Source organism: Scyliorhinus torazame, chromosome 8, assembly GCF_047496885.1.
Source record: "Scyliorhinus torazame isolate Kashiwa2021f chromosome 8, sScyTor2.1, whole genome shotgun sequence".
NCBI lineage: Eukaryota > Metazoa > Chordata > Chondrichthyes > Carcharhiniformes > Scyliorhinidae > Scyliorhinus > Scyliorhinus torazame.
The window spans coordinates 69,464,188-69,483,591 of record NC_092714.1 but is presented as its reverse complement, the minus strand read 5'-3'; the positions used below and the strand labels follow the sequence as shown (position 1 = coordinate 69,483,591).

At 46.9% G+C, this 19,404-nt stretch overlaps 1 protein-coding gene across 1 annotated transcript in view; it reads right to left on the bottom strand.

Annotated features, from left to right (window-relative positions):
- LOC140427924 (uncharacterized) overlaps positions 1-19,404 on the bottom strand; it is a 56,267-nt gene that overhangs the window by 28,208 nt on the left and 8,655 nt on the right. The window contains exon 3 of the mRNA XM_072513788.1: positions 13,548-13,823. Within this exon, the coding sequence (XP_072369889.1) occupies positions 13,548-13,823 (276 nt within the window). The remainder of the gene's footprint in view (positions 1-13,547; positions 13,824-19,404) is intronic.

The following is a 19,404-nucleotide window of genomic DNA, read 5'->3' as shown; positions in this document are numbered from 1 at the left end:
ATATTAGCGGCCCAATAATACTCACTTAGGCTCGGTAGTGCCAGCCCCCCCCTATCCCTGCTACGCTGTAAGAATCCCTTCCTCACTCTCGGGGTCTTCCCGGCCCACACAAAACCCATGATGCTCTTTTCAATCCTTTAAAAAAAAGCCTTCGTAATCACCACCGGGAGGCACTGAAACACAAAGAGGAATCTCGGGAGGACCACCATCTTAACCGCCTGCACCCTCCCTGCCATTGACAGGGATACCATATCCCATCTCTTGAAATCCTCCTCCATCTGTTCCACCAACCGCGTTGAATTTAACCTATGCAATGTGCCCCAATTCTTAGCTATCTGGATCCCCAGGTAACGAAAGTCCCTTGTTACCTTCCTCAACGGTAGGTCCTCTATTTCTCTACTCTGCTCCCCTGGATGCACCACAAACAACTCACTTTTCCCCATGTTCAATTTATACCCTGAAAAATTCCCAAACTCCCCAAGTATCCGCATTATTTCTGGCATCCCCTCCGCCGGGTCCGCCACGTATAGTAGCAAATCGTCCGCATACAAAGATACCCGGTGCTCTTCTCCTCCCCTAAGTACTCCCCTCCACTTCTTGGAACCCCTCAACGCTATCGCCAGGGGCTCAATCGCCAGTGCAAACAATAATGGGGACAGAGGGCATCCCTGCCTTGTCCCTCTATGGAGCCGAAAATATGCAGATCCCCGTCCATTCGTGACCACGCTCGCCACTGGGGCCCTATACAACAGCTGCACCCATCTAACATACCCCTCTCCAAAACCAAATCTCCTCAACACCTCCCACAAATAATCCCACTCCACTCTATCAAATGCTTTCTCGGCATCCATCGCCACTACTATCTCCGTTTCTCCCTCTGGTGGGGCAATCATCATTACCCCTAACAACCTCCGTATATTCGTGTTCAGCTGTCTCCCCTTCACAAACCCAGTTTGGTCCTCGTGGACCACCCCCGGGACACATTCCTCTATTCTCATTGCCATTACCTTGGCCAGGACCTTGGCATCTACATTTAGGAGGGAAATAGGTCTATAGGACCCGCATTGTAGCGGGTCCTTTTCCTTCTTTAAGAGAAGCGATATCGTTGCTTCAGACATAGTCGGGGGCAGTTGTCCCCTTTCCTTTGCCTCATTAAAGGTCCTCGTCAGTACCGGGGCGAGCAAATCCACATATTTTCTATAGAATTCGACTGGGAATCCATCCGGTCCCGGGGCCTTTCCCGCCTGCATGCTCCTAATTCCTTTCACCACTTCTTCTACCTCGATCTGTGCTCCCAGTCCCACCCTTTCCTGCTCTTCCACCTTGGCAAATTCCAGCCGATCCAAGAAACCCATCATTCTCTCCCTCCCATCCGGGGGTTGAGCTTCATATAATTTTTTATAAAATGTCTTGAACACTCCATTCACTCTCTCCGCTCCCCGCTCCATCTTTCCTTCCTCATCCCTCACTCCCCCTATTTCCCTCGCTGCTCCCCTTTTCCTCAATTGGTGTGCCAGCAACCTGCTCGCCTTCTCCCCATATTCGTACTGTACACCCTGTGCCTTCCTCCATTGTGCCTCTGCAGTGCTCGTAGTCAGCAAGTCAAATTCTACATGTAGCCTTTGCCTTTCCCTGTACAGTCCCTCCTCCGGTGCTTCCGCATATTGTCTGTCCACCCTCAAATGTTCTTGCAGCAACCGCTCCCGTTCCTTACTCTCCTGCTTCCCTTTATGTGCCCTTATTGATATCAGCTCCCCTCTAACCACCGCCTTCAACGCCTCCCAGACCACTCCCACCTGGACCTCCCCATTATCATTGAGTTCCAAGTACTTTTCAATGCACCCCCTCACCCTTAGACACACCCCCTCATCTGCCATTAGTCCCATGTCCATTCTCCAGGGTGGGCGCCCTCCTGTTTCCTCCCCTATCTCCAAGTCCACCCAGTGTGGAGCGTGATCCGAAATGGCTATAGCCGTATACTCCGTTCCCCTCACCTTCGGGATCAATGCCCTACCCAGCACAAAAAAGTCTATTCGCGAGTAGACTTTATGGACATAGGAGAAAAACGAGAACTCCTTACTCCTAGGTCTGCTAAATCTCCACGGGTCTACACCTCCCATCTGCTCCATAAAATCTTTAAGTACCTTGGCTGCTGCCGGCCTCCTTCCAGTCCTGGACTTCGACCTATCCAGCCCTGGTTCCAACACCGTATTAAAATCTCCCCCCATTATCAGCTTTCCCATCTCTAGGTCCGGAATGCGTCCTAGCATCCGCCTCATAAAATTGGCATCATCCCAGTTCGGGGCATATACGTTTACCAAAACCACCGTCTCCCCCTGTAGTTTGCCACTCACCATCACGTATCTGCCCCCGTTATCCGCCACTATAGTCTTTGCCTCGAACATTACCCGCTTCCCCACTAATATAGCCACCCCCCTGTTTTTCGCATCTAGCCCCGAATGGAACACCTGCCCCACCCATCCTTTGCGTAGCCTAACCTGGTCTATCAGTTTCAGGTGCGTTTCCTGTAACATAACCACATCTGCCTTAAGTTTCTTAAGGTGTGCAAGTACCCGTGCCCTCTTTATCGGCCCGTTCAGCCCTCTCACGTTCCACGTGATCAGCCGAGTTGGGGGGCTTCCTACCCCCCCCCCCCTTGTCGATTAGCCATCACCTTTTTCCAGCTCCTCACCCGGTTCCCACGCAGCTGTATCTCCCCCAAGCGGTGCCCCCCCGCCCATCCTCTCCCATACCAGCTCCCCCCTCTCCCCAGCAGCAGCAACCCAGTAATTCCCCCCTCCCACCCCCCCCCGCTAGATCCCCCGCTAGCGTAATTACTCCCCCCATGTTGCGCCCAGAAGTCAGCAAACTCTGGCTGACCTCGGCTTCCCCCCGTGACCTCGGCTCGCACCGTGCGACGCCCCCTCCTTCCTGCTTCTCTATTCCCGCCATGATTATCATAGCGCGGGAACCAAGCCCGCGCTTCTCCCTTGGCCCCGTCCCCAATGGCCAACGCCCCATCTCCTCCACCTCCCCTCCTCCCCCCATCACCACCTGTGGGAGACAGAAATGTTACCACATCGCAGGATTAGTACATAAAACCCCTCTTTGCCCCCCACATTCGCCCCACCACTTTGTTCGAACGTTCTTTTTAATAACCCGCTCATTCCAGTTTTTCTTCCACAATAAAAGTCCACGCTTCATCCGCCGTCTCAAAGTAGTGGTGCCTCCCTCGATATGTGACCCACAGTCTTGCCGGTTGCAGCGTTCCAAATTTTATCTTCTTTTTATGAAGCACCGCCTTGGCCCGATTAAAGCTCGCCCTCCTTCTCGCCACCTCCGCACTCCAGTCTTGATAAACGCGGATCACCGCGTTCTCCCATTTACTACTCCGAGTTTTCTTCGCCCATCTAAGGACCATTTCTCTGTCCTTAAAACGGAGGAATCTCACCACTATGGCTCTGGGAATTTCTCCTGCTCTCAGTCCTCGCGCCATCACTCGGTATGCTCCCTCCACCTCCAACGGACCTGCCGGGGCCTCCGCTCCCATTAACGAGTGCAGCATCGTGCTCACATATGCCCCGACGTCCGCTCCCTCCACACCTTCAGGAAGACCAAGAATCCTCAGGTTGTTCCTCCTTGCGTTGTTTTCCAGTGCCTCCAACCTTTCCACACATCGTTTCTGATGTGCCTCCTGCGTCTCCATCTTCACCACCAGGCCCTGTATATCGTCCTCATTCTCGGCTGCCTTTGCCTTCACGACCCGAAGCTCCCGCTCCTGGGTCTTTTGTTCCTCCTTTAGCCCTTCGATCGCCTGTAGTATCGGGGCCAACAGCTCTTTCTTCATTTCCTTTTTGATCTCTTCCACACAGCATTTCAAGAACTCTTGTTGTTCAGGGCCCCATGTTAAACTGCCACCTTCCGACGCCATCTTGGTTTTTGCTTGCCTTCCTTGCCGCTGTTCTAAAGGATCCACTGCAATCTGGCCACTTCCCTCTCCTTTTTCCATCCGTATCCAGGGGGGATTCCCTTCTGGTTTACCGCACAGTGTTTTTAGCCGTCAAAATTGCCGTTGGGGCTCCTATCAAGAGCCCAAAAGTCCGTTTCACAGGGAGCTGCCGAAACGTGCGACTCAGCTGGTCATCGCCGCACCCGGAAGTCCCAGTCTATGACACTTTAAAGGGTGATTGATGCCCCCTAGAACTGTAGCTGAAGACTTAATACCAAGTGCGGTCTCAAGGTAAAGCATGGTTCGAGGGTAGGGCTGGACAAGAGCACACAGATCAAACCTCAATGGGGGCAGTATCAGGAAGGCCTTAACCACCCCCCACCCCGTACATCAGACAATAAACACTCCTCACAATGCACCCCCCCTCCCACCCCTGACACTAAACACCCAAGTCCACCAGCATCGCTAACAGGAACCCCGCCACTCAATTTTGCAATGATCCTGGTTTTCAAGTACTTCAATGGCTTTGCACATCCTGGGCTGGATTCTCTGTCGCAGGGTCCTCTGTTTCAGCAGCGCACTTATGGCAGCAGATTTCCTGATGGCATGCGGGTGCCCACAATGGGAAACCCCATTAGCCTGCTGGCGGGAGGGAGGATCCGCTGCCAGCGTGGGTGCGTCCCACCAGAAAACGGGTGCGATGGGACAGAGAATCCTGTCCCTTATCTCTGTGAGCGTCTCCCGTCTCACAATCCCTCTGGAGATATGAAATGAAATGAAAATTGCTTATTGTCACAAGTAGGCTTCAATGAAGTTACTGTGAAAAGCCCCTCGTCGCCACATTCCGGCACCTGTTCGGGGAGGCTGGTACGGGAATCGAACCGTGCTGCTGGCCTGCCTTGGTCTGCTTTCAAAGCCAGCGATTTAGCCCTGTGCTAAACAGCCTCTGCCCTACTCTAATTCTGGCCTCTTGAGCATCCATGAATTTAATCATCCCATCGCTGGCGATGGTGCCTTCAGATGCCTCGGCCCCTTGCTCTGGAATTCATTTCCTAAACCTTTCTGCTCGTCTACCTGTCTTTCCACCTTTAAGACACTCCTTAAAACCTACTTCCATAATCCAATATGTGGTGGACTGCCTAATTTTGCTTTATAACACTCCTGTGAAGCGGCTTAGGATATCTTTACTTTGGGGAGGGGGGGGGGGCCTGTAAGTTGTTGTTGTAGAAACAAATTTAATGACTTAGCACAATGGGTAGGTAAAAAGCCAGCCATTTCTTCCATAAATACACAGTTTTAAATATAATTGCTACTCACAATGACCTCCACATATATTGCATTTCAGTACTTTAATTATTCACTGTGAATACCATGATGCAGTAAAAGGCTTTAACACACTTAATCTTCATTTACATAGATTTAAAAACAGTGTATAATACAAGCCAGCGAGAATTGAAGATGGTTGAGCACCTTTACATTCCAGGAGGCCACATCATGGAGCCGCAAAAAGGGAAGTAGAGATATGGGAATAGAGCGGGGAAGTGGAGCTGAGGTAGAACATCAGTCATGATCTCAGTGAATGGCAGTGCAGGCTAAAGAGGCCATTTCGCTCATTCCTGCTCAGATTTCTAATATTCAGCAAAAGGAACAGCAGCAGGTTGATATGCTTATGGTGAACAATCTGTTGTTAGTTGCAAATGATTTTCCATACAAGCTCCCATCTCTTGATGTGTAAACCCAATGAGGTGTATGCCTGACCACAGCATTAAGAGTCCAGCCTACATCTTCTCACTCATCCCTCCCTCAAAATGCTGTCAGCTACAGACTGCTCTTTGTCCACTACAACCCACCACCTGATAAAGGCAACTTCAATGCAACGACTACTGATTCACTGCACAAATTGTGTATCCAATGAACATCACATGGAATTTTTGTCAGTATTTCCTCCAACCTCACCATTTTAGTTCAATTTGTTTCGAACATAATGTAAGCAGAGCAGACAAATGCTGGAACACAACGAGATTGCAACATCACACGTTAGCACAAATAGAGAGAACCTGTGGATTGTCAATGGGCTGACAATTTTGGAGAAACAAAATAGATCAATGGCTCAGTGTGTCTGTCACTAGAAGTAGTTGCTGATCACAAATCTGCTCTGGTCTCCTTGCCAGTAAATCAGCACTCTCCAGACTGTTTTCCTCCTCATTACCAAACAAATCTCTCATCCCACTGAATACTCACTTCCCTGAATTTTATTAAATGCATTTGGCTGATATAAGGCATCATCGGTCATAGGTGGAAAGAATAACCCCAGACTTCCAAATGTTATCCATTCATTCCCTCAGCACATTGAAATAATGCAGGGACTGCTGCATCATGGCTATACTGTGGATGTCAGGCACTAACGATTTGATTTCTGCGATCAGAAACTACATGAACATTCATGGAGCAGCCTCATGTATTCATTCGTGTTAAGATATAGAACCTTGGTAGCTATACACATTCCATTTCTAAAACTCTGGACTTTTCATAAGCTTGTTCATGGGCTGCACGGTAGCACAAGTGATTAGCACTGTGGCTTCACAGCGCCAGGGTCCCAGGTTCGATTCCCTGCTGGGTCACTGTCTGTGCGGAGTCTGCACGTTCTCCCAGTGTCTGTGTGGGTTTCCTCCGGGTGCTCCGGTTTCCTCCCACAGTCCAAAGACGTGCAGGTTAGGTGGATTGGCCATGATAAATTGCCCTTAGTGTCCAAAAAGGTTAGGAGGCGTTATTGGGTTACAGGGAGAGGGTGGAAGTGAGGGCTTAAATGGGTCATAAGAACATAAGAACTAGAAGCAGGAGTAGGCCATCTGGCCCCTCGAGCCTGCTCCACCATTCAATGAGATCATGGCTGATCTTTTGTGGACTCAGCTCCACTTTCCAGCCCGAACACCATAACCCTTAATCCCTTTATTCTTCAAAAAACTATCTATCTTTATCTTAAAAACATTTAATGAAGGAGCCTCTACTGCTTCACTGGCAAGGGATTCCATAGATTCACAACCCTTTGGGTGAAGAAGTTCCTCCTAAACTCAGTCCCAAATCTACTTCCCCTTATTTTGAGGCTATGCCCCCTAGTTCTGCTTTCACCCGCCAGTGGAAACAACCTGCCCGCATCTATCCTATCTATTCCCTTCATAATTTTATATGTTTCTATAAGATCCCCCCTCATCCTTCTAAATTCCAACACGTACAGTCCCAGTCTACTCAACCTCTCCACGTAATCCAACCCCTTCAGCTCTGGGATTAACTTAGTGAATCTCCTCTGCACACGCTTCAGTGCCAGTACGTCCTTTCTCAAGTAAGGAGAGCAAAACTGAACACAATACTCCAGGTGTGGCCTGACTAACACCTTATACAATTGCAGCATAACCTCCCTAGTCTTAAACTCCATTCCTCTAGCAATGAAGGACAAAATTCCATTTGCCTACTGAATCACCTGTAAACCAACTTTTTGCGACTCATGCACCAGCACACCCAGGTCTCTCTGCACAGCAGCATGTTTTAATATTTGATCATTTAAATAATAATCCCTTTTGCTGTAATTCCTACCAAAATGGATAACCTCACATTTGTCAACATTGTATTCCATCTGCCAGGCCCTAGCCCATTCACTTAGCCTATCCAAATCCCTCTGCAGACTTCCAGTATCCTCTGCACTTTTTGCTTTACCACTCATCTTAGTGTCGTCTGCAAACTTGGACACATTGCCCTTGGTCTCCAACTTCAAATCATCTATGTAAATTGTGAACAGTTGTGGGCCCAACACTGATCCCTGAGGGACACCACTAGCTACTGATTGCCAACCAGAGAAACACCCATTTATCCCCACTCTTTGCTTTCTATTAATTAACCAATCCTCTATCCATGCTACTACTTTACCCTTAATGCCATGCATCTTTATCTTATGCAGCAACCTTTTGTGTGGCACCTTGTCAAAGGCTTTCTGGAAATCCAGATGTACAACATCCATTGGCTCCCCGTTATCTACCGCACCGGTAATGTCCTCAAAAAATTCCACTAAATTAGTTAGGCACGACCTGCCCTTTATGAACCCATGCTGCGTCTGCCCAATGGGACAATTTCCATCCAGATGCCTCGCTATTTCTTCCTTGATGATAGATTCCAGCATCCTCCCTACGACCGAAGTTAAGCTCACTGGGCTATAATTACCCGCTTTCTGCCTACCTCCTTTTTTAAACAGTGGTGTCACGTTTGCTAATTTCCAATCCGCCGGGACCACCCCAGAGTCTAGTGAATTTTGGTAAATTATCACGAGTGCATTTGCAATTTCCCTAGCCATCTCTTTTAGCACTCTGGGATACATTCCATCAGGGCCAGGAGACTTGTATACCTTTAGCCCCATTAGCGTGCCCATCACTACCTCCTTGGTGATAACAATCCTCTCAAGGTCCTCACCTGTCATAGCCTCATTTCCATCAGTCACTGGCATGTTATTTGTGTCTTCCACTGTGAAGACCGACCCAAAAAACCTGTTCAGTTCCTCAGCCATTTCCTCATCTCCCATTATTAAATCTCCCTTCTCATCCTCTAAAGGCCAATATTTACCTTAGCCACTCTTTTTTGTTTTATATATTTATAGAAACTTTTACTATCTGTTTTTATATTCTGAGCAAGTTTACTCTCATAATCTATCTTACTCTTCTTTATAGCTTTTTAGTAGCTTTCTGTTGCCCCCTAAAGATTTCCCAGTCCTCTAGTCTCCCACTAATCTTTGCTACTTTGTATACTTTTTCCTTCAATTTGATACTCTCCCTTATTTCCTTAGATATCCACGGTCAATTTTCCCTCTTTCTACCGTCCTTCCTTTTTGTTGGTATAAACCTTTGCTGAGCACGGTGAAAAATCGCTTGGAAGGTTCTCCACTGTTCCTCAACTGTTTCACCACAAAGTCTTTGCTCTACCTATAAACTCTTCCCTCGTAGGTTCCACTACATACTGTTCTAGGAAACTATCGCGGATACATTCTGTAAACTCCTCCTTAAGGCTGCCTTGACCGACCTGGTTAAACCAATCGACATGTAGATTAAAATCCCCCATGATAACTGCTGTACCATTTCTGCATGCATCAGTTATTTCTTTGTTTATTGCCTGCCCCACCATAATGTTACTATTTGGTGGCCTATAGACTACTCCTATCAGTGAATTTTTGCCTTACTATTCCTGATTTCCACCGAAATGGATTCAACCTTATCCTCCATAGCACCGATGTCATCCCTTACTATTGCCCGGATGTCATCCTTAAATAACAGAGCTACACCACCTCCCTTACCATCCACTCTGTCCTTCCGAATGGTTTGATACCCTTGGATATTTAACTCCCAGTCGTGACCATCCTTTAACCATGTTTCAGTAATGGCCACTAAATCATAGTCATTCGCGATGATTTGCGCCATCAACTCATTTACCTTATTCCGAATACTACGAGCATTCAGGTAAAGTACACTTATGTTGACTTTTTTTTTTACCTCTGTCCTGAATCTTAACACCTCGATCAGTAACCTCTCCTAAGTTATATTTCCTCTTAACCTTTCTCCTAATTTTCCTTGTCATTGAACCCATATCTTCATGTAACAACCTGCCGCGTCGCTTACCATTAATGTTTTCACTTGCCGTTTTATTCCTTTTAGTATTCCTGGTCCTATTCACTGTTTTACTACCTTCCAACTTCCTGCATTAGTTCCCATCCCCCTGCCACATTAGTTTAAACTCTCCCCAACAGCTCTAGCAAACACCCCCCCTAGGACATCGGTTCCAGTCCTGCCCAGGTGCAGACCGTCCGGTTTGTACTGGTCCCACCTCCCCAGAACCGGTTCCAATGCCCCAGGAGTTTGAATCCCTCCCTCTTGCACCATCTCTCGAGCCATGCATTCATCCTATCTATCCTGACATTCCTACTGTGACTAGCTCGTGGCACTGGTAGCAATCCTGAGATTACTACCTTTGAGGTCCTACTTTTTAGTTTAACTCCTAACTCCTGAATTCAGCTGGTAGGACCTTGTCCCGTTTTTTTAACCTATATCGTTGGTGCCTATGTGCACCACGACAGCTGGCTGTCCCCCCCCCCCCCCCCCCAGTCCTGCAGCCGCTCCGAGACATCCTTGACCCTTGCACCAGGGAGGCAACATACCATCCTGGAGTCTCGATTGCGTCCACAGAACCACCTGTCTATTCGGTGCAGACTCGATGGGCCAAATGGCCTCCTTCTGCACTGTATGTTCTATGTTATGTTGTTCATTTGCAAGAGCTTTGTGCTGCCTCGAATTGAAGCTTCTTTTCCACTAGGAAGGTATTTCATCTTGAAAACAGAGAATCAATTCTTTGCTTTGGACCAGTGGGTTGGCTAATTTGACAGTTGTATCCTTTGGCAGACTGTAAATATCTTGATGTACAGTAACGTCATGCTACAATTAAATTAGCATGTTTGTTTTGCTGGAAACAGCACCATATCTGTATCCCGAAAGTTGAAACCTGATTTCCAGAAATATTCATTTTGAATTAGGCATGTGCATACTTGTAGCTCCTTTGCTTGCACCATTTAAATTGCACCTTGAAAAATAGGTGCACACTGCACTTGGTGGGGTACCAAATTCTCCCACCATCAATGAAGCTCAATGTCACAGTACTAAAAAGTAAATCTTCAGATCAGATTAAACTTAAATTACTTTTGGTTATAATTTAGCAGTAAATAGTGGCATGGTGGCACAGTGCACTGTTGTCTGACAGCACCCAGGGACCCGGGTTCAATTAAAATGAAAAATGAAATGAAAATCGCTTATTGTCACAAGTAGGCTTCAAATGAAGTTACTGTGAAAAGCCCCTAGTCGCCACATTCCGGCTCCTGTTCGGGGAGGCTGGTACGGGAATTGAACCGTGCTGCTGGCCTGCCTTGGTCTGCTTTCAAAGCCAGCGATTTAGCCCAGTGTGCTAAACCAGCCCCTTGGTGACTGTGCAGTCTGCACATTCTCCCCGTGTCTGCGAGGGTTTCTTCTGGGTGCTCCGGTTTCCTCCCACAGTCCAATGATTTGCCAGGATCAATGCGCAGGGATGCAAGGATTGGGCAGAGAAATGGGTCTGGATATAATGGCCTTTCAGAGGGTGGGTGCAGACTCGATGGGTCAAATGACCTCCTTCTGCACTGTCAGGATTCTACGGATACTGTTTACAGGCTTCCCTGGGATTTAAGTGATGTCACATCATTTATGGAATAACTGGGCAAAATCCTTGTGAGCATACTTTTTTTCCTTTCCGTTGCTCATTCGCACATTCCCATTGACCCATTAAAAATTAGACCGTTTTAAATTATTTATTTTTCTAATGATAAAGGAGGACATGTTCCATGTGCAGTGTTAAGAACTAGAGGCTCGGTTTAATTTATTTAAGCGCACAATGATGGGGCAATTCATGAGACCAGCATTCAAGGATCCCGGAGAATTGAAGGGCTGGAAGAGATAACAGGGAAATGGGAGGGGCAAGATCAAGGAGTGATTTGAAAACAAGGATGAGAATTTTAAAGTCAAGACATTACTTAACTGGGAGCCAATGCAGGTCAGCGAGCACAGGGATGAGAGTGGAATGGGACTTTGTGCAAGTCAACACACAAGCAGCAAAGTGTTGGATGATCTCAAGTTCATGTAGAGTAGAATGTGGGAGAAGCGCATTGGGATAGTCCATTTCGAGAGAGCCAAGGCAGGAATGAGAGTTTCAGTACCATAGGTTGAGGCAAGGGTGAGGTTGGGCAATGTTGCACAGGTGGAAATAGATACTCTTAGCGTTGGTGCAAATATGGGGTCAGAAGCTCATCTTGAGGTCAAATGTGAAACCAAGGTTACAAACAGGCGAGTTTAATCTCAAGACTGCTGCCAGGGAGACAGATGAAGTCAGTAGCTAGGGAACAGAGTTTTGAGCAGGGACTGAAGATAATAGCTTCAACCTTGCAAGTATTTAATTAGGGGGAATTTCTGCTCATCCAGGACTAGATGCTGGATAAGCAATCTGATCACTTAGCAGCAGTGGAGAAGTTGAGAGAGGCGGTGGAAAGGTAAAGTTGGGTGTTGTCAACGTACATGTGGAAACAAATGCTGTGCCTTCAGGTTATTTTGCTGAGGTGGGTGACATGTACATCAGAAACACGTGGGGCTACTGATCGATCCTTGTGGAGACCAGGAGGTAACCATGCAGGAGCGAGAACGGAAATCTTCGCAAGTGATACTTTGGCTTAAAATTGTTACCTCTTGTTCTGGCAGTTATTGCTTAGAAATGATAGCATAGAAACATTCCATTTAGCCAAACTGGTTTATGCCAGTGTTTAAGTTTGTCACTCCTCACATATTTAGATCACAGCTTTACCTATTAGGATAATGCTTTATTCCTTTCTGAGATAACATATTACAAACACGCCAAAGGCCCTTGTGGCTGTCAGCAATCTGGAGTAGGAGTATCCAGCGCTGAGTAAAACACCCATGTTGTTCCTGTTGCCCATTGTGACGACCTACATGTGTGAGGTTGGATTTTCCGTTTTCATAAAGATGAAGACAGCAAAGGAACTGGTTAAAGTCTGCACCCAATATGCGCATAAGGACCAAGTCCCATGGCCCGGGTCCCAGAGGCTGGCCAGTGGGCAAAAGTGGGTCCCGGGGAAAAAAAAGTTTGAAAAACACTGCTGTAGAATACAAATGAGCTCTTACACGAAAGTAGGCACATCCAAATACATCACTGTTTCAATAGGACTCTAATATCCAAAATAAACCAACAGAAGTCTCCAGTCACTTTTCTGAATGCGATAAAACTGCCAATTTTGTCTGACTTCCAATGAAGTGATCCAGCTATCAGCATTTGGCAGAGAAATAGGTGGAGGGTAGAATACGAATGAAAATGACTTCAGTGCACAGTGACTGCTTGGAATTACATCACATTAGGAAAATAAAGTGACTGCTTGGAATTACACATTATGAAATTAAAGAGGCTAAAACAAGTTCATCAACCTCAACATAATCCAAGGGAACAGAACCAAGCCTGACTCTGATTGCCGGGTTGGTTCACAACACAGATACATTTTCCAGTTAATTTCTGGGGTAAATATTGTTTAATACTTGTTCTCATTAGGCGACGGTCTCATTTCGGACTAAGGGAGGGATTTATTGACCGTCCAGCCATGTGTTTTTCAGCAGCGGAGACGAACCACCAGCGGGATCTACCAGTCCCACCGTTGTCAATGGAATTTCCCATTGACAGCACACCTCGTTGCCGGGAAATCCGTGCGCCGGAGTGGGATCGAAATTTCCCACCGGCCTGAACAGCCGGTAATTCCCATCCTACATTTTTGATACATCCATTCAGTATTATTGGAACCAATGTCAGTTAGATCGCAGCTGAGAAAAACAACAGAGTCAACCTGCTGATGGTTATAGGCATAACTTTGTAGTAAAACCACTGGCATTATATTAAAAGGAAATGATTTGTGAATTGTTGCAAAATATCTATATTCCCTCAAGGATTTGGAGTTCTACAAATAGATATTTTATTTGAAAAATCTTACCTGTTGTTTCAATGCAACTTTGTACAAGAAAAGGGTCACTCTGATTTCTGTTTCCGGTTTGGTTCACAACACAGATAAGTTCTCCAGTATAATTTCTGGGGTTGAGTATTGTTAAATGCTTGTTCTCATTAGACAACATGATGGTCTCTTTTGAGATTACATCAGATTTTTGATACTTCCATGCAGTATCATAGGAACCAGTGTAATTTAGTTCACAGCGGAGAAAAACAACGGAGAAATTTCCAATGCAGGCGATTTCCGGACGGGCAAGCGGTTCTACAATTTAAAAGAAATGTGAAAAAAGTATTCAAACTTTTGAGTAAACTAACATTCTCTAAAATCAATGGTAAATTGTCTTGATAACTCTCAGGTATATAACATGTTTCAGGAACTGCACACTGTCAGGACAACACCCAAAAAGTGTTCTCTCCACAGTCATACTCTATACCTTGATATACTGACCTGCAGAAAGGATACTGTTGCACAAATTTCCTTTGTAGAAGTTCAGTTGAATGAGCTGAACATGATTATAGGGAGCACAATACGGAAACTTGCTAAAGACACAGTAGGAGGAGATTGATTGGTTATGTGTACCGAGGTACAGTGTAAAGTATTTTTCTGCGGCCAAGGGAACGTACACAGTAGACAAAAAGAATAATCGACAAAGTACATCAACATCCAGCAGAGGGCAGTAGAGCAGAGCTGCTGATTGGCTGTTGCAAGGGAAATTTGCATACCTCCGTTGTGGTCACCCTAACTTGAAGGTGTACCTGAGCTAGAGACCCTAGCCGTTTGAGTGAAGACAAGCATCCAGCAGAGGGCAGTAGGGCAGAGCTGCTGATTGGCTGTTGCAAGGGAAATTTGCATACCTCCGTTGTGGTCACCCTAACTTGAAGGTGGTTTGTGGAGGAGCTGTTGTCAAGTGACACTTAAACCCAAAACACTTTTTCAGTGTTTCCCTCCCTACCCCCTCCTCTAACCAAAAAGAAAACGCTGTAAAGATCAAGAGGAAGGCTCGAGGTCAGGTAGAAGTAGAAAGAAGTTGAACCGTGAAGCCACAGCCTGCAGGTAAGGGATTGGCTGCTGACTGGTAAGTAGTTTTTCTTTTATTTTCCCTCAGGTGTTATCGTGCAGGGCGCAGAGGTTGCTGAGTGAGTGCTTGCTGAGAAGGGGAGTGAATAACAGGTAAGCTATTTCTTTCTTTTTCTTTTTTTTAAATCTAGAGGGGATGGCAGGGAAGGTAGTGCAATGTTCCTCCTGCAGAATGTTTGAGGTGAGGGACGCCGACAGTGTCCCTGCTGATTTCATCTGTGGGAAGTGCACCCATCTCCAACTCCTCAGAAACCGCGTTAGGGAACTGGAGCTGGATGAACTTCTGATCATTCGGAAGGCAGAGGTGGTCATAGATAGAAGCTTCAGGGATGTAGTTACTCCGAAGAATAAAGATAGATGGGTGACGGTGTGAGGGGCTGGGAGGAAGCAGTCAGTACAGGGATCCCCTGTGGTCGTTCCCCTTAGTAACAGGTATACCGCTTTGGATACTGTTGGGGGGGGGGGGGGGGACACTTACCAGGGGTGAGCCAAGGGGTACAGGTCTCAGGCACAGAGTCTGTCCCTGTTGCTCAGAAGGGAAGAGGGGAGAGGAGTAGAGCATTAGTCATTGGAGACTCCATAGTTAGGGGGATAGCTAGGAGATTCTGTGGGAACGAGAGAGACTCGCGGTTGGTGTGTTGCCTCCCAGGTGCCAGGGTGCGTGATGTTACGGATCGTGTTTTCGGGATCCTTAAGGGGGAGAGGGAGCAGCCCCAAGTCGTCGTCCACATAGGTACCAACGACATAGGTAGGAAAAGGGATAGGGATGTAAGGCAGGAATTCAGGGAGCTAGGTGGAAACCTAGATCTAGGACAATCAGAGTTATTAACTCTGGGTTGTTACCCGTGCCACGTGATAGCGAGACGAGGAATAGGGAAAGAGAGGAGTTGAACGCGTGGCTACAGGGATGGTGCAGGAGGGTTTCAGATTTCTGGATAATTGGGGCTCATTCTGGGGCCGGTGGGACCTCTACAAACGGGATGGTCTACACCTGGACCAGAGGGGTACCAATATCCTCGGGGGGGAATTTGCTAATGCTCTTCGGGAGGGTTTAAACTAGTTCAGCAGCGGCTTGGGAACCTGAAATGTAGCTCCAGTATACAGGAGGTTGAGAGTAGTGAGGTCATGAGTAAAGTTTTAAAGTTGCAGGAGTGTACCGGCAGGCAGGAAGGTGATTTAAAGTGTGTCTTCTTCAATGCCAGGAGCATCCGGAATAAGGTGGGTGAACTTGCGGCATGGGTTGGTACCTGGGACTTCGATGTTGTGGCCATTTCGGAGACATGGATAGAGCAGGGACAGGAATGGTTGTTGCAAGTGCCGGGGTTTAGATATTTCAGTAAGCTCAGGGAAGGTGGTAAAAGAGGGGGAGGGATGGCATTGTTAGTCAAGGACAGTATTACGGTGGCAGAAAGGATGTTTGATGAGGACTCGTCGATTGAGGTAGTATGGGCTGAGGTTAGAAACAGGAAAGGAGAGATCACGCTGTCAGGGGTTTTCTATAGGCCTCCGAAAAGTTCCAGAGATGTAGAGGAAAGGATTGCAAAGATGATACTGGATAGGAGCGAAAGCAACAGGGTAGTTGTTATGGGGGACTTTAACTTTCCAAATATTGACTGGAAACGCTATAGTTCGAGTACTTTAGATGGGTCCGTTTTTGTCCAATGTGTGCAGGAGTGTTTCCTGACACAGTATGTAGATAGGTCAACGAGAGGCGAGGCCGTATTGGATTTGGTACTGGGTAATGAACCAGGACAGGTGTTAGATTTGGAGGTAGGTGAGCACTTTGGTGAGTGATCACAATTCGATTACGTTTACTTTAGTGATGGAAAGGGATAGGTATATACCGCAGGGCAAGAGTTAAATCGGGGGGGAAAGGCAATTATGATGCGGTGAGGTAAGACTTAAGATGCATCAGATGGAGAAGAAAACTGCAGGGATGGGCACAATGGAAAGGTGGAGCTTGTTCAAGGAACAGCTACTGCGTGTCCTTGATAAGTATGTACCTGTCAGGCAGGGAGTAAATGGTCGAGCAAGGGAACCGTGGTATACTAAGGCAGTCGAAACACTTGTCAAGAGGAAGAAGGAGGCTTATGTAAAGATGAGACATGAAGGTTCAGTCAGGGCGCTCGAGAGTTACAAGTTAGCTAGGAAGGACCTAAAGAGAGAGCTACGAAGAGCCAGGAGGGGACCTGAGAAGTCTTTGGCAGGTAGGTTCAAGCATAACCCTAAAGCTTTCTATAGAAATGTCAGGAATAAAAGAGTGAAGAGGGTAAGAGTCGGGCCAGTCAAGGACAGTAGTGGGAAATTGTGCTTGGAGTTCGAGAAGATAGGAGAGGTGCTAAATGAATATTTTTCATCAGTTTTCACACAGGAAAAAGACAATGTTGTCGAGGAGAATACTGAGATTCAGGATACTAGACTAGAAGGGCTTGAGGCTCATAAGGAGGAGGTGTAAACAATTCTGGAAAGGGTGAAAATAGATAAGTCCCCTGGGCCGGATGGGATTTATCCTAGGATTCTCTGGGAAGCTAGGGAGGAGATTGCTGAGCCTATGGCTTTGATCTTTAAGTCATCTTTGTCAACAGGAATAGTGCCAGAAGACTGGAGGATAGCAAATGTTGTCCCCTTGTTCAAGAAGGGGAGTAGAGACAACCCCGGTAACTATAGACCAGTGAGCCTTACTTCTGTTGTGGGCAAAATCTTGGAAAGGTTTAGAAGAGATAGGGTGTATAATCATCTGGAAAGGAATAATTTGATTAGACATAGTCAACACGGTTTCGTGAAGGGTAGGTCGTGCCTCACAAACCTTATTGAGTTCTTTGAGAAGGTGACCAAACAGGTGGATGAGGGTAAAGCAGTTGATGTGGTGTATATGGATTTCAGTAAAGCGTTTGATAAGGTTCCCCACGGTAGGCTACTGCAGAAAATACGGAAGCATGGGATTCAGGGAGATTTAGCAGTTTGGATCAGAAATTGGCTAGCTGGAAGAAGACAAAGGGTGGTAGTTGATGGGAAGTGTTCAGACTGGAGTCCAGTTACTAGTGGTGCACCACAAGGATCTGTTTTGGGGCCACTGCTGTTTGTCATTTTTATAAATGACCTGGAGGAGGGCGTAGAAGGATGGGTGAGTAAGTTTGCAGATGACACTAAAGTCGGTGGAGTGGTGGACAGTGCGGAAGGATGTTGCAAGTTACAGAGGGACATAGATAAGCTGCAGCGCTGGGCTGAGAGGTAGCAAATGGAGTTTAATGCAGAAAAGTGTGAGGTGATTCATTTTGGAAGGAATAACAGGAAGACAGAGTACTGGGCTAATGGTAAGATTCTTGGCATTGTGGATGAGCAGAGAGATCTCGGTGTCCATGTACATAGATCCCTGAAAGTTGCCACCCAGGTTGAGAGGGTTGTTAAGAAGGCGTACGGTGTGTTAGCTTTTATTGGTAGAGGGATTGTGTTTCGGAGCCATGAGGTCATGTTGCAGCTGTACAAAACTCTGGTGCGCCCGCATTTGGAGTATTGCCTGCAATTCTGGTCGCCGCATTATAGGAAGGATGTGGAAGCATTGGAAAGGGTGCAGAGGAGATTACCAGAATGTTGCCTGGTATGGAGGGAAGATCTTATGAGGAAAGGCTGAGGGACTTGAGGCTGTTTTCATTAGAGAGAAGGTTAAGAGGGGACTTAATTGAGGCATACAAGATGATCAGAGGATTGGATAGGGTGGACAGTGAGAGCCTTTTTCCTCGGATGGTGATGACTAGCACGAGGGGACATAGCTTTAAATTGAGGGGTGATAGATATAAGACAGATGTCAGAGCGTACAGATGTACAGTTGCCCTGCCTGCAACAGTAGTGGACTCGCCAACACTAAGGGTATTCAAATGGTCATTGGATAGACATATGGACGATAAGGGAATAGTGTAGATGGGCTTTAGAGTGGTTTCACAGGTCGGCGCAACATCGAGGGCCGAAGGGCCTGTACTGCGCTGTAACGTTCTATGTTCTAAATAGTGAGTGTTTACAGTGCGGAACAAGGGCCAAACAAAGCAAATATATGAGTAAGAGCAGCATAGGGCGTCGTGAATAGTGTTCTTACAGGGAACAGATCAGTCCGAGGGAGAGTCATTGAGAAGTCTAGTAGCTGTGGGGAAGAAGCTGTTCCTATGTCTGGATGTGTGAGTCTTCAGACTTCTGTACCTTCTGCCTGATGGAAGGGTCTGGGAGAGGGCAAAGCCTGGGTGTGAGGGGTCTCTGACAATGCGGTCTGCCTTCCTGAATCAGCGAGAGGTGTATACAGAATCAATGGGAGGGTGGCAAGTTTGTGTGATGCGTTGGGCTGAGTTCACCAAAAACAGACAACAGCAAGATGACAGACAGGTGGAGGAGTATGGGAGAAAATGTTTTGGAAGGAGAAAGCTCAGAATTGGCATATATACTGAAAAGGTCCTGGAGAGAGAATGTTAATATTACGTAATAGATTTGAGTGACTGGGGACTGGATTTTTGAAGGGCCATGAATCTGGGTCTAGCCTGGGCAGTTATTCAAATTTGCAATCCTCATGCCTCTGGGACAGTTTGCAATTTTCAAAGAGCTGGAGGGGAGAGAGAGGAAAACATGGTCACTGTGAATTAATAGCCCCCAAGTTCCTTTAGGAGTTTGTTATGGGCCCAGTCCATTCAGCACTACATTTTAAATGCATCTTTGGACAAGGTTTTCACTGCTTGTCCCAAGTAAGTTCCTGCGTATTTATTCAAAACGTATGGGGCCAACT